Here is a 24151-nt window from a genome sequence, read left to right on the forward strand (position 1 = left end):
CCGTCAGGCTACAAAGCTTGGCAAAATGGCACAAGATGAATTTAGGGAGTGTTGAACCCAGGGTCCCTTCACCTTATAGGGACCACCCTTATAGTCCCTATAAGATGAAGGGATCCCACGGACAGCCGCTCTTACACAACTCAGGGCGTTCTTGTGTTGACTGGTTTCCCAGGCTTTGGTGCCCTTGCTTCTTTTAGAAAGTGCTCTTGCCCTGTGAGAATTCATAACTAGCCTACATTTATATAGCTGTAATCTCTTACAATAGCTTCATTGATACTTGATCTCCATAGAAAAGCTTTATGGATTCTAATGAGTCACAGCTCTTGAGGCACCAGCCACCCTCCCCTCTTGCACCCTCCCTGTCTGTGAGTGGCTTTGTGTCCTATGTTGTACTGATTGTGCCTTTGGATGACAACTTACTAGAGTGATGGGGGGAGGCAGAGTAATTTATTAAAAGTAATTACAAAGAAACCAAACAAAAGGAGTAATTACAGTGCTGTTAATATGCAATTCGTTATTTTATTGCTGAAATATTTGGGACTTGGTCTTATGAGTGGGTCTCCCTTTTTTTCTTGTAAATCCCTAACAAATACATAATTTAATAAATTCTCTATATCCAGGTCTAAAGTTAGATCTGGTTTCACAAGATCTTGGCTTTTTTTTTTTAAAGCTGGACCAAGGAAAAATTGCTGATAAAATGTGTTTTGGGTAGCCTCAGGAAGGAAGTCTGATCTGTATAATTTTATACCATTAAATTTTTGTCTGTTCCGTAGATTTGTTTTGTTTTCCTTTGTTGTTGTTTTTTTTAAGAATCTGCAGTTTAAAAAAATACTCTGGGAATTCTGAATGTACTAAAATTCCTTCCCATTTTCAACTAGCATAATGGGGAAAATGAAAGAATAGTCATCCACTTACCCTCACACACTTATTTACATATTTTAAAAGGAATCTTTGAATGGAACTATTCATATAATAATAGCTGACACTTGTCATGTGTCAAGCGCTGTGCTGAGTGCTTTCCATGTACCAGCTCATGTCAATGCACGTTGCAGTGGTGTCACAAGCTAGCAATGCGATAGGAGCATTGGCGACGAAGTCAAACGCTTTATGGAAGTAGATGAGGTACAAACAAATCAATGAATTGCTGTAGCAAAGAATGCTTTGGGCCAGATGTAAGAATTCTTTTTAACCCTGCCTATTGACAGTCCTAGACCACCAGCAAAAAGCACACATCTCTAAATTAGGAAAATCCCAACTGGCATGTATTTTGAAAGCACTTGAAAGCATGCAGGTAATTACACTATTGTTGATTTTAGCAGATTTGATGCCAGCAGCCATCAACTCTTCCATGCCATGGAAGATGAAAGCCATTTTAATACAAAGCATAAGAGTTCGGCTGGACAAGGGAGGCGGGCAGAGAAAAATTATGTGACTTTTTAGTTTCTTTTGTAAGAAGCATTAGTACGTTCCTGTGACAGAATGCTCGACTTGGCAATCATTCTCATCTTCGGCATTTTCGGCATTTTAGTGAACTGGGGTTTTGCGCCTGGTATCATGTGGCCCTAATAAGATGCATTATTTTACTGGCACCTACTGGTGTCAGTATAGTTTCAGGCCTGTTATTGTTTCCATTAATCTTCTATTGTAGGAGGCTGACACTAGCATGTATCTTTTAAGTTCAGCAACATGTATTTATATTTTTGGGTCTCTGCACACAGGGAAAAAAATGACACTCAAGTCTCAGATCTCCACTACTTGGAAAAGGACCTGATTACATGCAGCCTTGATAAATATTTGTTGAATGAATTAGATGAATGAATCCCCCAAAATGACACTTATCTTACAAAGTCATACCTGGCTACTGCATTTAAAATTTTTAATGTTCAGGTTTTTAATTATTTCTTTAAGGACAGGTTTTCATTAAAGCACATTTAGTAGAGCTTTCCAAGTGTTGTTGTGGGTCATCTTTTTCATCACTTCTATAAAGAGCTCAGAGCCAGGAAGACCTGACACTGGTCCCATCTCTGCCAGCTACCTATGTGCTCCTTGAGTTTGTCACTTCACTTTTGCTTTCATCTGAAAATCCTTTTATTCAATAGGCCAGTTAAGCCAATTTACATTAATTATAAAATTAATGTTTGGTCTTGATTCTTTTCCTATAGTTTTGTGATATATTTTTCCTCCTGCCCATTATTTGATATTTAGAAAGGCTTATATTTTTGTTCTAATCGTTTTTTGATGTAACACATTTTTGTCTCTCGTCCACTTTTTTTTTTTGCTCTTGTATGTTGATTCCTTGTGAGAAATAGTGACATTAGATATTAACCTTTTCTTGTCCTTAATCTTCTATCCTGTGACTTGAAATGTTTTCTTTTTACTTCTAGATAAATGCTTTTAACACAGTCATCAAGTTGATTGTATTTCTCATACGTTCTTCCTATCCCTCTCCTTGTGGTAGCTGTACTATATTTACGATGTCAGAATATGTAGACATTACATACTAGACTGTATCTTTTATGAAATCACTTTTAATTCTGCAAGTAAATCTATATTTGATGCTCATCATCCACCCTTTATTGATCTTCAGTCATTTTGGTTTTTCCAAGCTAATAGATTTCTCAGGAAGAGCAGGGGCAGCTATTTCCTGTGTTCTTGCATTTTTTTTAAGTTTGTACTCTTTATAAGTGGAGATTGGTTCAATTTAGAGGTAAAATCCTTGGCTCGTATTTTCTTTATTCAGGCATCTTAAATATGTTGATTTGTTATCTTGTGTAAAGTCTGATGCTGGTCTCGTTTCTTTCCCTCACAGTGACCTGATCTTTTCTACTGGATGCCCAGATGTTTTTCTTTAAACTCCACAATTTTTTCTCTAATCTGTCTCATTGTGAGTCAGTTTTCCCGGTTGTCACTTGGCTTTTCAGCTTTATTTTCCTCATTTGTAAAGTGAGAATAAGGATCACTTGTTTGCTTCCTCACGAGTGTGTTCGAAGACCAAATGAGATACTGTCTCTAAAATACTTTAAGTGCATTTTATTTTCTTGTTGTTAGGAACTTTGAAATTTAGAGTATTCATTTTATTGGCAGTTGGACTTGAGTTAGCTTTATATTTTTGAGACATCTAAAGTGTACAGTCAAAAGTTTTTTGTCTGATCCTGGCAGTAAATAAACTCACCCTGATTCCATGTGGTAAACAGGCTGTCTGCACCCACGCATGTGAACTACTGGCCTGTAAGCCATGGTGCTTTTCAAAAGTATCTCATTTTAAAAACTCCTTCTCTGTTTCATTCTGCTCAGACTCTTACCCATTATATGTTGGTTCCCCACACAAAACTCTGAGTTTACATGATCTTAGTTTATATGTGCATGGAACAATACACAGAAAAACAAGTTACAGGACTCTTATTTTCCACATAGTGAGGAGAGCTGAAAACCCAAGTCAGTCTAATTAGCTGACATGTTTTCTTGGATTTGTTGTATATAAGACCCTGTGTAAGAAGCTGCTGGAAAATACCAAAGAAACGGGAGATGTCATTTCTGGCCATGGGAGATAAAGCACACAACATATCAGAGATCATTTACAAAGCAGCATGTGATAAATAAATCCAAACCAGTGTAGCACAAATGAAGGACATGCCTCCATGATGCATTTTACCTGAGGCTACCCTGGACTACAGTTTCCATGCCTGGGCCTTGTTTTGATAAAGCAACCCTTTCAGCATGCAGGCTGGAAGTTATGGTGGGAAATTGGGTAATTGAATCAACTGAATCCATTTTAATGCTTTTTACCTGATTTGTAAGCACAGATAGGGGTTTGATTGATGTACACATAAATAGTGTTAGTGTCTTTATTTGAACATGTGATTTTTAAAAATAAATTCATCCATGTTTTGCAAGGAAAGCTGGAACCCATCACAGAAATTCTGCTGACACTTAAGAATCAGAATGATTTGGAAACCCAAGGCTAGAAATGTAATACTGTCCATAATTCTCTATGTAACACATTCCTTATTAAGGTCTATATTTATTTAAACTATTTACTAACTTCATTGCATACCCACAATACAAAGCTCTTAGTAAGGAGGAGAGAGTACAAAGATGAATGGAAAACAGTCCTCACAGAGTTTACAGTTGAGAAGTAAAGAACTATAAAGAGTAGAAAACAACTGAATCAGACCTGCATCTGAGCTGTGTATGTGTGTCCAGAACTATTGGTAGCTCTATAAGGAGAGGAAGACATACCACTTGGGCTTTTTGCTTTATCCACCAGCCTTGTTCAGGCTGATAGCAGGGTACAAATGTTTGTTTCAGCTCATCCAACTTTTCTTATTTTGTAGGGTTGAAGATGCCATGATTTGTTTTCCAAATTCAGACTGACTTCATGAGACCATACCGAAACTGTGAAATTAGTATTTGTCTTTGGCTCACTAATGTGAAACTAAAGTGCTGCGGCAAATTTTTAGGCTCCCTCTGAACTTGGTGACAGAAAGTGTTCAGTCTATTTCACACTTTATTTATTTTTTTCTTTTTATTTGCATTGTTAAGTTTTGGGATTTTGTTTGTTTGTTTTTCCCTTCCCTCTAATGTTTAGTTTCAAGACAAAGTGAGAAAGGAGAAGGCTACAGGATTAGGGGTGGTGACATCAATTTCCAGAGCTCTTCAGAGTTTCCCTCACGTGATTTTTGGATGTTGTGCTCTGTCATTAAAAAAACACCCCACATTTTTAGTACCACAGATCCAACATCTTTTGGGGGTGGGTCGGGGGGGGGAGGCATTTAAAAAAATGGTTATATACCCCTTATATCTTCCTGATGATGAAAACAAATGGACTACTTGTCAAGTGGGCCACAGAAATCTTAAGTATATATCCAAATCATTATTAACATTTTATGTAGTGTTCTATAAATCAAGAAATGTTGGTTTTTCAGAGCGTTAAATTCTAAATCATACACCTGTGAAGATTGAGATTTTAGATATATGAAAGCAGGAAAACAAACTGATTTGCAATAATTAATGCCAAGGAAACCATATAAAATGAGAAGAAAAGATGGTCTCAGAATATGTGTTTTTAGTCTTCTGGCATTTTCATAGACAAGGCAACAGTAGTCATTTTATGTGGCTTCTTTTATAACTGAAAGTCATAAAGCTCATGCTTTCAATTTTCTGTGGCAATTTTCATTGGTGTCCAAGAAAAGAAATTAATGCTATCCATGAAGGGCATGAGATATTAACAAGAAACAGCAGAAAGAATCCAGAAGAGAAACAGAACGTACCTCTGGATTGTGTTCATATACAATCTGATTTCTGTTTTTTCCCTCAACTCAAACAAGCTTTAGTTTACAGTGTCGAAGATACACCTTTAATGTTTATTCATAACAAAAATGTTTATTCATAACAAAAAGGGTGAAGGATGCTGAGTACTCCACAGATAGCGGCAGACGGTTCTGATTCTCTCTGAACAATTGTCAAGTTATATGTCACATATATTTTATATGCCATAAAATTCACCCGTAGACAGTTGGTTGAGTTTTAAAAAACTAGTAACAGTTGTGAACCATCACTACAATCCAGTTTTAGGACATTCCCATCACCCAAATGTTCCCTTCTGTCCATTGTGGTCAAGCTCTAGCCCCACCTCTAGCCCCAGGGAATTATTAATCTGCTTTTTATCTTTATAGATTTGCCTTTTCTAGAAATTTCATGTACAAGAAACATTGTAGAACTTCAGTTTTTGGATCTGACTTCTTTCATTTTATCATCATGTTTTGAGGTTCAGCAGTATTGCATGTATTAGTAATTTGTTCTTTTATATCATAAAGTTTTATTCTGTTGTGTGAATGTACTATTGTACGTTTTGTTTATCCATTTACTGGTTGACAGACATTCGGATTTTGTGGTAGTTTGGCTATTGTGAATAGTGGCTTAGCTGTCTTTGTGTAGACATACTTCTCTTGGATAGACACCTAGGACTGGCATGGCTTAGCCACATAGTAGGTATATGTTGGACTTTTTAAGAAATTGCTAAACTGCTTTCCAAAATGGCTGCACTATTTTACATTCCCACCAGCAGTGTTTAAGGTTCCCAGTTTCTCTCCCTCCTCATCAGCACTTGGTATTATCAGACTTCCTCATTTTAGCCTTTCTTGTGGGTGTTGAATCATGCTTTTGTTTCTTGCAAGGATCTGAAAGTGTCCAGATACCCTAATATGCCTTTGTCCTCCATTTTACAGACCAGAAGGCAATAGAGCAGTCAGTGGAGAATCTAAATGTCTCGCCCCAGATCCCGAAATTAGCCACTGAGCCTCCAGTTCTCATGCCTCAGTCCTCAACCACCTGCTTTTGTTCAGACTCTTGACTGCTTGTGACTCAGGGTCCTCTCTGTCCTCATAGCCTTGTTAAGTGTGGCTTTCTTTTGATCTTTGTAGAATGAGCCATCCTTACCCGCCCTGGAATGTCGTCTGATGAAATCCAGTTGTTTTCTGCAGAGATGTGCTAGTGATTTGAGGAAGTGACCCTCTCTGCTCCTTAGCTGCAGTGTGGTTGGGTGTCTTGGGTGGCTCAGGTCTGGCTTCCAAGGTGGCCCCACATCAACTGCTCCACTCGGTGTCACTCTCTCAAAGGGGGTAGATAAGTCCTTGTGGGGCTTAAGTGAGATGACTTACCTTAGACAGCTGGCCCTTACTAAATATTTAATACATTTTACAGCAGCTCTTCAAAAAGATTGTGGAAGGCTGATTTCCTGATGACATTTGGATAGCAACACCATTTATTTAGGTTTTTCTCCTCCATGACAGTGAGACCGGATTATTCTTAAAATTAATTAAAAACTACAATAAAACCAAATCGGCCTTGGTTCTTCCTGTACCTGTTGTTTGGCTTGCAGCAAATGTGGCAGTAGTGCTTTTGCAGGTCTGTGTTTGGTCTCTGTCTTCTGGCTTTGTATTCAGGGTGACCAATTGTATTTCTCAGAGCCACTGCCTTGTTTCATTTACATCTCTCTCCAGTCACTGTAGGAGAATGAACTGCCATTGTCTCAGTTTCAAATTGGAAGCTCCTAAAGTGTTCTTCAGGCTGTTGATAACATTTGTTTTCTAGCAGAGTTCCACTTTAGATCAGTCTATAATCATTTTTATATGCAGTAGGTCATTCATTTCTTTTATTTCTTTGGCTCAAACTACTTTGATTTGAAATTCCTTTGAAGGCTGGTGGAACTTATACAGATATCCAGCTAATGAAAATCACTTAATATTGGGCACATCTCATTTAATATTGGGCTCCATTGTCACTTTACAGTGTTTTTCTTATCTGCAAGAAGGTTCTAGCTGCCCTTGTTATGTATTGCGAGACAGGATTGCAGTGTTTTAATTTATTTCATAGCAAAAAGTGAATTCTAGTACAGGTAATTGTGAAATGATGATTTTCTCTGAAATGACTCTTGGTCATGTTGAGTTTTTAAATGTTAAAGAGATTATGGTTTTTGTGCCTGTGGAAATCTCATCTTGGTACCATGCTGACGCACAGAACATCAGGAAGAACTAAAAGTTGAGTTAACTTCAGAAAATAAAATTGCCACCGGCAAGGAGCTAACATAACTGGAAAAATGATAAATCAAAGCAACTGGAACAGTGTGCTAGTGAATCTAGCATTATGAAAGCTGCTTGAGGCCCTAAATACTTGAGTGTGCTGAGCCACAGGGAGGAAACAGAAGGGGGAGAATGTCACATGGAAAGGGGAACAGCTCAGGTTTCACTTTTTTGGGGAGGCTGTACAGGACTGGAGTTGTAGACCTGGAGAAAGCCTTACAGCTTTTTAAATGCCAACTTTTATTTTACATGTGAGAACATGGAGGCCCTGAGAAGTTGTAGGTCATAGGCCAAGTGCTGAACTGGGACTCGACACAGGTGTGTTCTCTTTTCAACCACCTGCCTGGGCAGCTCCCCAGAGCAAGGTGTGGAGGAGGAGCAGGTGAGGAGACACGTGGAGCTGGCCTTTGTTAATGTTGTGGGGCGCAGACAGTGAGAGAAGCAGGGAGAGAAAGGCCAAGGGACTCGGGAGAGCCCTACAGGGAGGTCCTGTGGCGCCCAGAGACAAGCTCAGCAACAAGGACCTTTCCCTGGTTTCCAGAGGACCCTGCCTGTCGTGGCTGGGTTAGATTTTGAGGGCTGTCCTACCAGAGAGTCGGTGGTAAGACAGCTGGTTATCTGCAAGGCTTGACATGAAATTTTACTTTTCATATTAAATTAGTGAATTTTACAAGGGGCAGTTTATTTGAAGTTTATGTGATGCTTGCCATGGACCAAGCAACTATGACATCAGAATGTTGTGGGGTTTTTTAAATCAAACAACTGTGACCAGATAACTAGGCATTTTATATTGGAATGCACTAAAGCAAGCCTCACAAATGCCTTTTCTTCAGTCTGTGAAGATTTTTTTTTTTAATGTAAACATTATTTTTTCTAAAATGCAGGGCTGCTTTCCACATTCATGCATATTCATTCCTGGATGTATTGCAAATTCGAGCTAAGTTTTTCTGCAGCCTCTCTGGCTTGGCTGTTTTCTTGCAGCCCCAGTCATGGCTTCTCCTCTCCCAAAGCATGGCTAAAACTCATGCTGAACTTGGATTAGGAAAGGTTTCGTTTTTCGGCGTTCTCTGTACTATTGGCCAGGCAAAGTGAGTAGGAATACAGCATTTTGGTTTAGGAAAAAAGCGGCATGTGTTTTCTCTGCAGTTCAACTGGCAGATACAGAAGGATAGTGCCCCAAATGGGCAACTGAAAAACAAAAAGGTAGATACTGCGCTGCTGCAGACTTGTAGAATGCACCCTTCCTCCCAGCAAAACAAAAGGTGTTGGAGTGAAGGCCCTGGATAATATTCCTGCCATGCTAATCCTGGTGTACTTTGTAGCTTTGTTAGAGATTGAGTCCATAACGTAGTCAACAATAGCATTACCCAATCATAGAGCACCAGGTAATCTAAATGATGCTGAACTACCTCCCAACACAGGATTCCTGATATACCCGTGTGCGTGTTCAGCTCGGTTGCGTGCACACACATGTCCTCCCCTTTGCCCCCGCACCTCTTTCTTTCATAGGCCTTTGACCTCCAAGCAGGAGAGGCCCGGGCCCAGTCCCGCTGTGTAACCAGGGTCTCCCATCTTGGAAGGAGGCTGCGGGCGCTATTTCCAGTGCTGGCGCTGCTTGCCTGGTCTCTGACTCATGCTCCCAGTAACTGCCCTGTACATAATGCAAAGTCATTGTCATGAGGAGTCATCGTGGAGAGAGGCTCAGTGGAAAAAGTGAAGGTGGAGCCAACCAGGCTCCAGAACAGAAGGCGAGCGATGCGGTTTTTGTTTAGTTTTGCTCCATTTCATAATCATATTTTGGGGAACTGCTGTAATCCTAATGGCGTTCCAGATAATAGAAGAGAGGAAATCTGTCTTGTTGCTACAGGGCCTGTCTCTCTTGTGTTCAGATTCTTAAACAGGAGGAGGGAAGGAGGGTTAAATAATCATAAGCGATTGTTGTAGATTCTGATCATGTTTTCATAATTTCTCGAGTTTTAATTTTCGGAATCAGAGCTGTTTTGCAATCATGAACAGTTAACAGAGAAGAGAGGGGCACATGTTATAAATACATGTGACCTTCGTTATTCTTGGTACTGTCCTCAGGATGCTTTTCCAGCAGCTGGAGGGTGAGGCACATCATCTACATGAGAATTAGATATAATAAAAATACCACAAGTGCAAGGAAGCATCTTGTGGTATTTTTGGTGGGAATTTTTCCTGTGAAAACTGTTAGCGTGTTTGGAAAGACAGTTCATTATAGTAAATCTTCATATCAGAAATAATTTAAAATTAAAATAAAGTTGCTGCTATAATAGGAGCTCAGTTAGGGAGAACTCATTTGTCAAGAACATTTACTTCCCAAGCAGTTTTCCAACTAGTTTTCTTAGCAAGAGAATGTTAATGTCTTGTGGATGGATACTTTTTTTTTTTCCTGTTCCCAAAAATGTATGGTTTCCATTAACTTCCCTCTCCACAAAACCTTGGAGATGGCTGCAGCTGATGCCTGTGGGTCATCTGTGCTCTTAGAATTAAATTGAAATCATAAAGTACATTTCTCCCCCTCTGTAGTCCTTCAGGGCATAGAATTCATAGTCAGATGGATAAATTGAAATTACATCTTCACCACTTACTAGCTTTTGTACCTTGGACAAACTGGCCTGTGTAAGCCTTGGTTTCCTCATCTGTAAAGTAGTTTCTGTAAAGCAGTTAGCAAGAGCTAAATGCCACCGGGTCATTGTTCACGTCGTTAGTAATACAGTGGTTGTTAATATTATTGGTAATGGGCATTTCCAATACATTTTCAGGGTTTAAAGTCATTTGTCATCTGTAGTGTATTATGAGAAGGAGTCCTTAGAACCAATAGGATAGACCAAGAAAGGTAGCCACAGGAAGAGTGGCCATGGGAGCGTGTGTTTACACCACCAGCCGAAGTGTCCCCAGCAGTAAGACCAGGTTGGCGGCCACTTCTCTGGCAGGTCCCAGCCGCTCCTAGAGGTGCACATGTTTCCCAGGCTGACCCAGGGAGCCTGCTGTGTGGGGCCACTCTGTCCCAGGCCAACACTGCCTTGGGTTCTGTTGTAAGTTTCCACTAGCGTCCTCCAAAGAGTTTTAGTTGAAGTCATCAGAGCTATTAACTGATTTTGGTTCAGGTCTTAATTAAAGTGATCTCAGTTTGCAAAAGGTCTGGCCATCCAGAAATACAGTGCTTGCTGGTGTCCTGAGCTCCCGGAAGCTTTCAAAAACAAGTGCTGAGAGATTTTTTTCCCAGCAGCAATAGAGGTCTGAGTTTGCAATAACTGTTATTCTTATGTATAGCTGGCTTGGAATCCCCGGCTGACTGACCAATAGAAACCCACTTAACACACAGAAGGAATGGGTCCAGTGTTTGTCTCAGCTATGAGTAATGTGTTATGCATGATTTTAAAAGGCTTCACAGACTGTCCTTGCTTCTGTAAATCAGGATCAATATTTTTTAGAGAGAAATTTTTATAGGTAAGCCATAACATTATTTGATAATCACATCATTTTCAAGTAGTTAAAAGGGTCACTGGACAAAACCCAGTGGACTGACTTTGGCTTCCTGATTGTAAGGATTGAAACTTGGCATGCCCTCTAAATTATGAGCATGCTTGAATTTTTTATGGGGAAAGATTTTTTTTTTTTTTTAGCTGAGCCATCCTGCCAACTGTTTGTTGGCAGCTCAGCGGCTGCTCAGCTTGGGCCGGGACTCGAACCGCTGTTGCTCAGAGCTCAAATTCTTGAGCCAGCTCTTAACCAACTGAGCCACTCAGCCGGCCCTGAAAGATTTTTTTAATGTAGGATGATCTTCATGTCAAATGTTATATTAGCCATCTAGCTCTATCAGATTCTACAGGTTTCCACTTATACTCACCCTGTGAAGTTTATTTTGAATAGAGATGAAGGAATGAGAGAAAAAGTGGGATGGGGTCAAAGGGAAGGAATCATGAGAAAACACTGCTTGATCGTTGTCCTTAGTCCTTGGCATTCTGGAATTTTCTTACCTCTGTTGACAGAAAGCAGCAGTTCAGCTGCAGGCTCTTGGCAGAGTCAGAGGCAGTGTGGGTCCTGAAGAGGCTGCTGGAACATTCTCCCTGTTTTCTCCCAGGTAGTGCTCTACCTAACTCTCCATGGGCAGTGAGAACAGGCCGGTAGTTCCAGCAGTTTGAGGGCTTGTATTGGCGTCACCCTGTATGAGTACTGACTGTCCTAGAGACGTACAGTTCTGTATGTGGGCCTGAGCACAGGGCCTGCCATGCCACTGGGGCCTGTTGCCCAGTGTGCCTCTGTGTGGAGGGAGACTATTGGTAGGGAGAACAGTTTTATTGCTGCCTTCTCAAAATAGAATACTCAAGGGTGGGTGGTGGGAGAGAAGGGGATAAAAATAACATTTCCGTTTTCCTGCCCTTTTGACTTTTCCACAACATTTCATTTCTTATAAGATGAATTTTTGTCCTGTCAATTTCAACTAAAAATAATTCCACACTGTGTCCATCAGATTGGCCTTCTTACCAGTTACATACTTACTATTATTTTTTTCCCATTCAGTAACTTTGGTCAGGGACGTATAAAATGATCCCAGGATGCTTGCCTTCTGGGCGTGGCACATTGGCTGAGGCTTCCAGCTGGGACCTCCAAGGGAGTAAGGTGGCAGGGCCAGTCTTGGTGTCCTGGGTGTGGATGGTCAGAAAATTCTGGAGACTCTGACTAGCTTGTCCTCGCTCTTATTTCTTCCACGACCTGTTTCCCAGTAGGGGCATTCAGTACGCTTGTTGCCCTGCCCCTCCCAGACTTCATCAGTGAGAACCGTCAGCCCACGGCGCTTAGATGTGGCCCCAGAGTCTGGTGTTCTCAACAGCATTAGTGCTGGACGCCGGCCAGTCCCTCTTCCTGCCATGAGGGGGTCTGCCATGAGTCTGTGGAGCAGAGCTGGCACATGGGCTGTAAGGCCTGCCCCGCTGAGTAAAGCAGTGAATGTGTGCAGTAGGTGCTTGGTGACAGTTAACCCGTTAGGAGGGGGGAGGGAAAGGCAAGCTAGGTCGTCTCAGGGCACTGGACATGGTGTGCCTGTTTACCAGATGGTGCTTTTTCTTTATGCAAAGGTATTAAGTTGATATTGATTTTAACAAATAAAACCTAACCTTGAGGTTTGGGAGGTGTTGAGGCTTGTATTAGATTTTAGTACATGAACTAAATGTAAGGATTTCCCGAGATTCTCACTTCCTGATTCTTTGGAGTGTCCATTATCACGCTTAGCCTTGTGCCTGGCCTGGTTCTGCCTATCACAAAGGTTCTACGTGAGCAGGGTGGTGGACTCTGGGTTCCCAGGCCCAGCACTGCCCTCCTGGCAGCAGGCAGTAGTAAGTAAGCTCTTCATGGCTACCAGCTAATAGGGCCGTGACCCTCTGTGAACTCCGTAATGAGGAAAGAGCAGATTTATTTGCTCCCCTGAGTGCCTCCCTACCCCATGCTCTTTATTATCTTTAAGAGGAAATTGAACAGCAAAATTTTGCATTCTCATAATGTTAATGGTCTGATGTCATGTTTTCCACTCTGGAGTCAAGAAAGTAAAAAGGACAACCAAAACACAGAGGTAACACCCCAGAGCTGCCCTGGGGGGTGGGGTAGGTATGTATGTGTGGGGTGTGTATATGTGAATGTGTGTGTAAAAGCTTGGAGGTGTGATTCACCTTACAATTGGAGGTGTACCTTACAATTCACTGTACAATTTACTGATAGTAAATTTTCCAAGTTGTGCAGCCATAACCAGAATCCAGTTTTAGAGCATTTCCATCATCCCGCTGTGATCCCTGGTGCCCATTAGCAGTCACGCCATGTTTGTCCCCTCTCCCCAGCCATAGGCAACCAGCGATCTACTTTCTATTTCTATAGATTTGCCTTTCCTGGATATTTCATTCACATCAATAGAATCATATAATATGTGATTATATGTGATTACCGGTATATGATAATCATATAATATGTGGTCTTATGCATTTGCATTCTGTCACTTGGTGTAATGTTTTTGAGGTTCATCCATGTTGTAGCAGGTGAGGTGTCAGTAGTTTGTTCCTGGTTATCCTTGGGTAGTGTCTCATTCTGTGGATAGACCACATTTTGTCTGTTCACTAATTGATGGACTTTTGGGTGGTTCTAGTTTGGGACTATCATGAATAATGCTGCTATAAAGACTCACAAGTTTTTCTAGTTCCTTTGGGTAGATATTTAGGAATCATATAGTAAATTTACATTTATGTTTTTAAGAAACTGCCAGATTGTTTTCCAAAATGGCTGCACCATATTATATTCCCACCAGTGATATGTGAGGGCTCCAGGTATTCCACATTCTTACCCCAGGCTGTATTTAAGGAATAATATTAACTTTTGACTCTTTATTTGCTATTTTAATTAACAAAAGAATGCTAGGAACCACTTCAAGGTTTTAGCAATTTTTCAAGCATTGTTAATACATATTAACTAAAATTGTAGTTTTTGGTACCCTATCCTCTCTAATCTCTCGGTTCTACCACAAGTCTTGTTTGTAATAGTTTAACAATGTTATATTTAATTATATGTATTTTTTGTAGCCTTAATATAAAGTGTGGAAGGTGTGTGTGTGTGTGTGTGTGTGTGTGTGTGTGTGTGTGTGTGTGTGAGAGAGAGAGAGAGAGAGAGAGAGAGAGGGGGGGAGAGAGGGAGAGAGAGAGAGATGTTAATTATCTATAAACATTAAATTAGTTTACTTTGAGAAGGGATTTTCTTTTTTGGACTTTTTAGTTTCTCTGTTATTCAAACCAAAGGTTGTGAGTTTATATTTCTGATTATACACATCATTTTAATATAGAGTAGACACATGTTTATAGGACCATGCTTTAAATAATTAGATGGTGAAGTTTCTAGTTTACAGAATTAGGTAGCTTTTAAGGGTTTTTTATTAAAAATGCAGCTAAGGCTAGTCCCAAAGGTGTCACAAAAGCTGTGCAGGAAGAATTTACATCATTTGACATGGCAGGGACCCCTGTGCACTCTCAGGACCAAATGGCGAAGATTGCTCGTTATTCTTGTTTATTCTAGGACTTGAAGGTATGTTTTATTTTGGCGTTGAGCTTATCAAATAAACTTATTTTTCTTTCTTTCTTTCTTTCTTTCTTTCTTTCTTTCTTTCTTTCTTTCTTTCTTTCTTTCTTTCTTTCTTTTTTAAACTTATTTCTCTAAATAAGTCATATAACCAATCCTGACCAGGCATCCTGGTACAGCAGCCCTTCCATCATGGGTGAAGGTCGTGACTTCCCCTTGGGATGAGCAGAGGCATGTGTCTCAGGACACTCATTGAGGGCCAGTTTGTCTTGATTTTGTGCTTGTCCAGAGTTGGTTCTAGCAGTGACCAGGTAAAGATAATATTCTCCAGGGGGCACATGACCTACCAAGAGGGAAGGATGAGGGGCACCCAAGGGGCAGAAGTCTGTGGGAGGGAAATAGCAGCAGAGATGGTTTTCTTATGGTCTGGTATCTGAATAGACAACCTGAGCTGAACACAGTTTTCATGAATTATTCTGGCCTCCATAGGCCCTTGGTCAGGTGGGGGCAGTTTGGTATAAACTGTTCCTTTATATGGGTTGCATCATCCATGGCGTGATGTGTGTCACAGTGATTGGGGGTGCTCCTGGCCTTCCATGGACCGAGTCCATGCTCAGCACTTTGCAGCACGGGGAGGGTTCTGCTGCCTCCCCCACAGCCCTCAGGTGCCTGCTGGAGAATTATACAGGAGAACAACTTGTGTCTAATGTTTGAGCTTGGAACCTAACTCCTTTATATGCATGGTTTTAATCTTTATGAATTTTCTAGGAATGCAACTGCCAGGTAAATCTGGAAAGATTGTACTTCATTGAATTTTTTTCCAAGACTTGTTTGCCATTTCAGAAAACCTTGCCATCAGTGGGGATGCTTTTGTATCTGAGTAACTACATGGCACACCTGCTTCAGTTGCGTTAATAGCTGTGTGTTCCTGGGGATTCAGGCCTCTCACTGCTTGTATGCTTCACAGGGCACTCAGGCTTGTAAATCCTGAAATCCATATGAATGCATTCTGACCCACTTTCCTTTTAACTCATCTTGATGTTCTAGATGGAGCATTGTATTAAGCCCCCCCCCCACTGTGTGTATTATTGTATTAGGGTTTCTAAGAATCCTTTTCAAGATAGTTTTAAAAGTGAGAGATTGTTTCTGATAGCGTGAGAGCCTTGGCTCCAGGTTACAACAGGCTTTAGGTCCATGTTGCTGAAATACTAAATTCACGTGTATGTGGAAGGAAGTGGCAGAGGTGGTGGGAGGCAGTAGCCACCCTCAGAGGATGCAAGGGAGCAAAGCTTCCAGGGAACTGTGGGGGGCGAGGGCTGCCTGTCATTGAGCTGTGCTCATTTTCTGTGAATTGATTCTCTAATGGGCTCTGTGGGATGTTATTCCCCAGGACCCAGCCACCTTCCCCAGAGCAGACTCCTCCATCACCATGCACCCTCTCAGGGAAAACAGGGTGTGAAGAGGCCAGTCCCACAGTTCTGAGAAAACATGTGGCTGAGAGGTATAGGGCAGGGATGAGAGTGAAGAGTCAAGCTGTCCTGCCTCCTGATGACATTACTGAATTCCTATGGGCGCTGCATAGACACAGGCATTAAATCATCTTACCAGTCTCTGTTTCCCGGGCCATCGCGCTTGTCTGCATGTTCTGATGAGCATCTGTGCCCCTGGACCACATCTAGTGGTCCCTTCCAAAGCCTGTGTTTCCTCAGCAGGATACCGGACTGGGAGCCCTCATGTGTCTGTGCTCTTCTCCCTGTGTGCTGCGTGTCACCCTCCTGCGCTCTCAGTGGCCTCCTGGGCTCTCAGATACCTGCCATCCATTCATCACTCTGGGCCACCTGGTACCATGCCAATCACTTCTTCACTCCTGGGTTTGAGAGATGTGGTGCTTCACTAGATCCTCACGATTTTAGCACTGTTTGATGGTTATAGGTTTTCCAATAATAATTGTTCTCCTTCCACTGTTATTTTGGATATTTCATTGTTTATAAGCACCCTCTCTAGCAGCTTATCAGGGACACAATGAGGAGGAGAAAAGTTAATTCAGTGATATCATGGGAGCTTCTAAGGAAGGTCTATTCAGGGGCAGGAGGCTGGAAAGAATTTTAGTTTGATTTCCTTTGTAATAACCAATATAAGAACATGGGTTTCCACTACACCTTGGCATATGTCTTTGAGAGTCCCTTGGTACAACCTGAGTGACACGGAGGGTGGCATCAGCTACAGTATGCCCAGCAGGCTGATAGAGGAGTCTCCCTGGGGGTCCCAGCTTGTGTTGCTCAGATGGCTGAACTCTGTATTGAGTGCCCAGTTGATCGGTGCAGCCCTAGTATGTTCCCAGTTCCTGTGCAGAATGACCACATTTCATTTTCTGGTGTGGTACCTTTCCTGTATTTTTATTTCAGTTTACCATATTTTGCCCCTTCTAGTTTCAAATAAACCAACTTAAGCCAAGAAAATTAACATGGTTTTCCTTATAAAAGTAATACTGTTAGAGAAAAATTTTAAAAATACAGGAAGGTATAACAAAGAAAAAGGAAAACTTTCAGTAATCCAGTCATCCAGAGAGCTACTTACTCTTAATATTTTGGTGTTTGTCCTTTAAGTCTCAGAGAAAATAGTTATTGAAAAAGACAGGAAGTGTGTTTTGTATTTGTGACTTCTACTTTGTGACTCCAAAGGCAGTTTATTCAGGCTACTTTTTATTTTTTAATTAATTGAATTCAGTGATTTTTGAAATTCTGCCCTTTTGTACCTGTTCTGTACCTACCATGAAAAGTAACTTGATTGATGATGAATACTGGAATTCGACATTTAACCAGGCTTTCCTGAGGACTTGTGTACCTTACCTAAATCCATTTGAAACCCATCCCCTGTGTACTGGAGTAAACTTCTGTAAATGCAGACTATGACCTGATCTCGTGATCTCAGAATGGACGGTAGGATTGGGTGATGAGGGTTTGTGGATTACGGGCACGCCTCAGAAATAGAGTGGGTTCGGTTCTAGACTGCAGTAAAGTGAATTGCAATCTTTTCGCTGGTGGAGGGTCTTGCCTTCAGTCTGTAAAAAACACATCTGTGAGATACAGTAAAATGAGGCGCAACAGCACGAGGTAGGCACGCCTGTGCTCCTTCTACCTTGAACTTCGTGTGTGACCGTCGATGTAAAGTGGCAGCAGCTCTGCTGTTTTTCCTCCTCCTGTCCAAATGTGACTCAAACTGACATCCATCTCAAGATCTGAGGGTATACTGCCAGCCCACCTCATGACTTGCATGGAGCTTGTAGTCACAGTATGGAAATTATGGAAGATGAGCCTTGCTGTTCAGCAATTAACTGTGGGACTACTTCTGTTCTGCTTTCAGAGTAATGCTGAAATTGATATTCCCAACTTATTTCTGAGGAATATGCAGCTACACAGCCGTCTCCTGCTTTCTGGCTTTTATTAAAATGCAAATAGTCTTGACTTCAAAGTAGCATAATCGAGTCCTGAAAGGGATTATAACTCTGATGCTTTGCCTCTTCTTTGGTGTTTCTGTTTTGTCCGCCAGGCTCACTTTTCTGACCATTCTGACCATCTTGCTCTGACATAGGTGAAAATCCCTCCAGGTGAGGCATGGTGCCAGACTAGTGGAAAGTGTGGCGTTCAAAGTGCCCAGTTCACCCCTGGGGTGGGCAGGCACCCCCCGTACACAGAGTATGCATCAAGTATACATTTGGGTGACGAGCATTAATTATTTGGGTAATTAAGAGATTTCTCTACATTTACCTGTATTTACTTAAATGAAGTGGAGTCAGTGCATCTCTCTCCTTTTACTTTTCATGTACCTGCTTTTTAGTTTAAAAAGAATGTCCTGGAACTTAAGTGGGCTCCCTTCTCTCACAAGCATCCAGTAGCAGGACATTTTTCTGGGTGCGCGTGCTACACATGCTCCCAGAATGCCAGAACATGATGTCACATAGGTCTTCAGTTGAATGTGAGAAGGAAATACATCCCTCAGAGCAATTTCTTATAGAAACTAATACCTGACTGAAACCTCCCCTCCGTCAGAGGCCAGGAGCACAGCTCGGTGCTGGTGCCCTGACAGTGGCCAGCTGGTAACGCGTGAGGTCACAGCTGCATGCCCCTGAAGACAAAGGGGGCTGTAGGGGTTCACTCCCACAAGGAACCAGTTGCTAAAGCTCACCTGAGCGCCTCATATCCTGTTCCAGCCCAGCTCCCGGAGGATGGGAGAGTGAAAATGGATGCTTCCCAAACATTGCTGGATCATTCATTTTAGGTTCACTTTTGGAAATGTATCTCAGTTCAGACAGGTAAACGCTGTCTGCTCCCCGTCTTGCAATTTGTCCCAGGTGTGTGGAGGATATTCCTGTTTGTGGGCCATGCACCATGGCTGAGGGGCCTTGACGTTCACAGCCCCCACCACTTCTTTTGATTACACATGTTACTACTAAAGACATCTTTTTCCAGTGCTTACAAGGGACATGAATAAGTTGCTGGTCCCCTGTAGCTTTTTGTACTTTGTGGTTTCTCTCATCCTGTTGTATTAACCATAACACGGAAGGGCCTGACCCGAAAGCACATGTCCCAAGATACCAAACTAATGTGTGATCGCCCAGAAACCCTCCAGCGTGACTCAGCAGGCCTGGAAACACATTTTGTTGTGAGTGTCTGAGAAAGAACCCCACTGGCCCCGCCTGGCCGAGGCCAGCTGCTGGGAGTGTGCCTTCCTTTCCGGTCACCCTGCCAGAGCTGTAGGTGCACGTCCTGGCCCTCATGGGGTGCTGGGGCTGGGCAGGCCTTCCATAGGTGCAGGGCAACTGATCTGGGCCTCAAGCAGCCCATCCAAAGGCCCGTCCCTTCACCACCAGAGTGGGCGTACACCCCCAGGAAACCAAGTTGGGTCCTATAGCCCTGTTTCTAAAACATGCCTGTCAGGTATGTTCTCAGTTAAGAAAGTTCTGCCATTGAAAAGACGTTTCTATTGATACAGAAGCCACAGGGTGACATTGGAGATGTTTTCCTCTGTCCTTTGGGTGCCATCGGAAGATGGCGATGGTCACCCTTACCTTGGGGTCCCATGGAACTAGTCTGAAGAGCTGATGTTCTCCCAGCACACATCCGGTGCTGTAGGTCGTTTCGAGGCACAAGACTTTATTTTGGCACATTTCAGTAGCATCAGAAGCTAGTGTATTGACAACTGTAAATAATAGGCATTCTTTAGGAATAACTACATGTTCACTTAAACAAACCCGTGAATACACAACTGGTTGAAGTCGGGCCAGGTGATGTGCAGTTGTTCCCACTTCTGTGCCTTTATTCTATGGTAAAACAGCCCAGCACTGATTTTATAGGCTGCGCTGCCCTGAGAGATCCCCAAGGGCTTCACTGACCAGAGATGTGTGTGAGCGCGTGTGTAATGGGGATAAGGATTTTCCTAATATTGTGCCGAGGACCAGAATACTGGAGTTTATTTTAGAATGGCTGTTTTTAGGGTACCCACTTTCAGGGAGATTTCAACTGGAAATGGTGCATTTACAGGCACACCTGAGCCGTGGTTTGGGGGAAGGAGCCGGCAACTTCAGCCAACACAGGTAGCTAAGAATAGCCCCCCCACCCCGGTGCTGTTAATCTTGGAGGCAGGTCTTTAACCTACTTAATATGTCTTTCACCAGAAAGATTACATGGAAAATTTTTGACTTTCAGAAAGAGGAGGTTTACATTGAGTTCTTGGCAAGATTCAGCAAATCACAAAACTATTTTTTGTATTTATTTTGTGACATTTCAGAAGTCGGAACAGAGTATGAAATATATAATGAATCTACATATAGGAATAGTAAAAATTGTATAGCCAGAAGTTAAATGCGCAAAATTCCATGTGTGAGCAATTCAGTTTGGTAGGCTATAAAGAGAAATTTGTAATATCAAATTTCATTATTTACTTAACCAAATGGGAGTTTAAAATTTTTGTATGTTGTTCTGTTCCCTGCTTTGTTGTCAGCTGTTAGTGCTGTGAAGCCATCGAAAATGAGAGATGTGCTTTCAAAGTGACATATTAAGGACCTGCCCCCGCTTTGTTGTCTTCTAGAAGTTTGGTTCCAAGGACTGACATTCATGGGGCTTTGTTCTCAGGCTGCATATCTGAAGGCCAGAGATTTTTCTGTTATATTTGAAATATAATCATATTCTGATTTCTTGCTCAAAGCCAAGATGTAGGCAGTGATTATTACAACTTTATTCTTATTATACTTTTGAATGATAGCTTGGCCAGGTGTTTTCATAAAAGGGATCCTTGACAAAGAAAATAGATCCAGACACCCACTAAAACAATTTTTTTTCCTTTTCCTCCTTCCTTGCAACATTGGTTGATTTTGATAGCAGAGCGTCAGGATGCCAAAGGACAAAACTGGTAAATGTAAATGGAGTTCTCTGACACAGATCATGGAGATGAGAGAATTTGAGACCATGCTTCTTATAATTTGAGAATTGCAAATGGGGCAGAAATGGATGAGGGGCACGGTGGAAATGGTTGAGAAGTAAAGATGATCTAGTCCTGAAACTGCTTGAGTATTAATAACTTTCCCCTTAAGCCACACACTGTGGCCTGTGAGGCCGCATTCAGCTCATCAGTTTTATGTGAGCTAAAGGCGTTTGTTTGGAAGATGTAAATACCCTCCTGTTTTTAATGGAGAAAGATTGGAACGGTCATGCTTTCAATTCTGATCAACTGACAGCCTTTTATTTGACATGAGCTCCATTGAGATAAACAGATACTGTTTTGATGATGTAATTCGGACCTCTAGACAGAGGAGCTTGACACGCAGGCTTGCTGTGATTCTAATGGCTGGATTGGATTGATGGATACGATTCTGGTTTTGTAGTGAACCTGGGACAGAAGTGGGAAGACATCCTACATACCTGGTATTTCATTTAATAACTTGGAAGAAAACCATTTTTAACAGTAATCACACCCCGATTTTCTCCTGAAACTGGTCCTTAATTGTTGGCGTATTTGAAAAAATCTGCCCCTATATGTATCAGGTAGGAGTAGTCAGTAACCAGAACTAACAGTTTGACTCAAGTTGAGGACCAGTTGGAACATCTTGAAGATCTAAGCGGAAGTCATTCTCTAAGGAATTTCATCTGTTCTGGTGATGTGCTGTTTCTTGAATAAATCCCTTTGACACCAGATTCAGATAATATTTTTAAAGAAACTGCTGCGTGGCATAGCTTGTCTGTCAGTAAAAGCAGGCACCCCTTCCCCCCCCCCAGGCATTTATTCCCCCAAACCCCTCCTACCATGTGCTTTCAGGTGATTCACCCAGAAAGTGGACATGAGAGCAGTGACTGCAGACCCCAAGGAGAGGCACCTGTGACGTTGGAAGCACTGAATTTTCTTGAATACAAAGGATTACATGAATATCTGTGTTTAAATCTCCCCAAATTTTGCTATCTAGTGATTGAGATGTTTTTAGGAATCTCTGCTGTGTTTAATTAAGGCTTCCCTATGAGGCTGTATGTGCGACCTGTGTGAGCACATTTTTCTCTTAAGTCTAAGCCTGAGGGCAGCTGGAATCTTCTTCCAGTGACCTTGCTTGCTTTTCAAGATCTTATGATTGATTTCTCAGAAGGACATTTTTTTAAAAAGTTATTTGAAAGTATGAAAATAAGATATTTTGATTTTACATTTTGCAGTTGTAATTCATGAAGATGGAATGTATCTGGTAGGTCCTACTTGCTTATAATCTTTGCCTATGGGAAAAAAATCCTAAATCTTAAATAAATTTCTAAGAGTAGCAAGCCTTAAAATGACAAGAATCATAATGGAGTGTGTGTGTGTGTGTGTGTGTGTGTGTGTGTGTGTGTGTGTTGGGAGTTGGTCTTTCATCCCTTATAAAGGTGTTTTTTGTGTTTTGCTTTTTTTTTTGAAAAGCTAATTATATAAATAAATATTGGATATAAAATAAAATATGTATCTACTTTAAAAAATATATGGCATTTCATTATTTTCAGCAGATGTCAGAATGATGGGGAGTTCCTTTTTTTTTTCTTTTTAATTTAGGGAGAACGGGGTAGTCTGTTACGAATGTCACCAGCATGGCACAATGAGAGATGGAGGAAAGCTGTCACCTTGAGCTCCGCGTCTGACCTCGAGACACTGGGCCTGGAGTCAGCCTGGGAGGCTGTGGGGTTTAGAGCCCTATGATCTTGTCCTTCAGCCTGGCCACCAGCTTACCTCAGCCGTCAGTGCCCTGAGTGTCATCCTTGCCCATTCAGCTGTTACAAGATCAGATGGTCACTGCGATCTGGCAGGATGTGAATTCTGAATGTGCCACTTGTAGAAAGTGGTAACACCTACTGAACTTGCAAAGCAGATATGCTGCTGTTTAGTTTGAACATCAACAGTTGTGTGAGGTATGTTCAGCCTAAGAGTGGGCGTGTAATCTGGAGAGATCCCATAGAAGCTTTTGAAGTTTTATACCGAAAAGACCACAGAGCATTGTTGGTAGTTTGGTTATGAATAACTTTTTAAAAGAAGTTTAGGGAAATACATATTTGTCTACCTTTTAGCCTTTATTGTGACTCTAAAAAAAAAAAAAAGGATTTTCCTTTATCAGCCTCTAACCATTTTATCTTAAGAATTCTTTCAGAAGTCATCCTTTGTTTATTTTAACCAGAAAGCTGATTAGAGCTCATTCTTGGGAAATGATAGGCTGGACAGATAACTATGAAAAATATTTTTGTCCCTGGCACCTAAAAGTTGCCCAGAGTATTGCCACATTTGGTTATAAAGGGTGTGCAGGGTTTTATTATTTGAGATTGTGGTGTAAAAAGCACAGTGTCTTGGGCACAAAAGCTCAGTGAATTCAGGTGTTTTCCTTGAAGTTTAACTTGCATTTTTCCCCTGGGATAGTCACATTTCTCTTCCACCCCTAACTTTGTGGTGTAAATAGGCATGAGATTTGTTCTGGGCACAGTTTCTTCTAGGAGATTGCTGAAGGACTGTGAAAAGAGGATTTTAGGAGTAGTGAATGGTCCACTCTGCTAAACTAAAAAGGAAAGTCCACAGCACTGTCTGCTCTCTTCAGCTGCTCTCTGCAAGCCTTCAGACCTGTTTGAAGAGGGGAAGCTCTTAGTCCTGAGAACTGTGGCAACATTACAAGTGATTTACCTAAGTAGTGGAGCCCATGACCTGGCAGAACAAGCTGATAAATTAAATTCCTAAGGGTTGGTCTGGCTTCACTTTCTGATTGACAGTGATCCTGACCAGCTTTTTGACTGAGCCCCCATTTACAAACTGTGACCAGGAGTGTGGTGACATGGTGGGGAATCGTGGCACCTCAGACATGTACAAAATACATGGAGCTCTTTGGATGACAGTTGCTCAGTGTGGGAAATGGTTTTAGTATGGGAAACTTTCCCGCACTCCATCCACCCACCCACCTATCCACCCATCTATCCATCCATCCGTCCATCCATCTATCCACCCATCCA

General features: G+C 41.7%; 1 protein-coding gene across 21 annotated transcripts in view; it reads left to right on the forward strand.

Moving 5' to 3' along the window:
- The window catches only part of AOPEP (aminopeptidase O (putative)), a 433403-nt gene that overhangs the window by 314076 nt on the left and 95176 nt on the right, over nt 1–24151 (forward strand). Inside the window, exon 14 of one of the 21 annotated variants that reach the window (XM_019668790.1) lies at nt 21969–22597. The exons of the other annotated variants lie outside the window; for them this stretch is intronic. Within the exon in view, the coding sequence (XP_019524335.1) occupies nt 21969–22154 (186 nt within the window). The 3' untranslated portion in view covers nt 22155–22597. Of the gene's footprint in view, nt 1–21968; nt 22598–24151 lie in introns of those variants that run through there. 21 annotated transcript variants of the gene reach the window in all.

Source organism: Hipposideros armiger, unplaced genomic scaffold (genome assembly GCF_001890085.2).
Source record: "Hipposideros armiger isolate ML-2016 unplaced genomic scaffold, ASM189008v1 scaffold_539, whole genome shotgun sequence".
Classification (NCBI taxonomy): domain Eukaryota; kingdom Metazoa; phylum Chordata; class Mammalia; order Chiroptera; family Hipposideridae; genus Hipposideros; species Hipposideros armiger.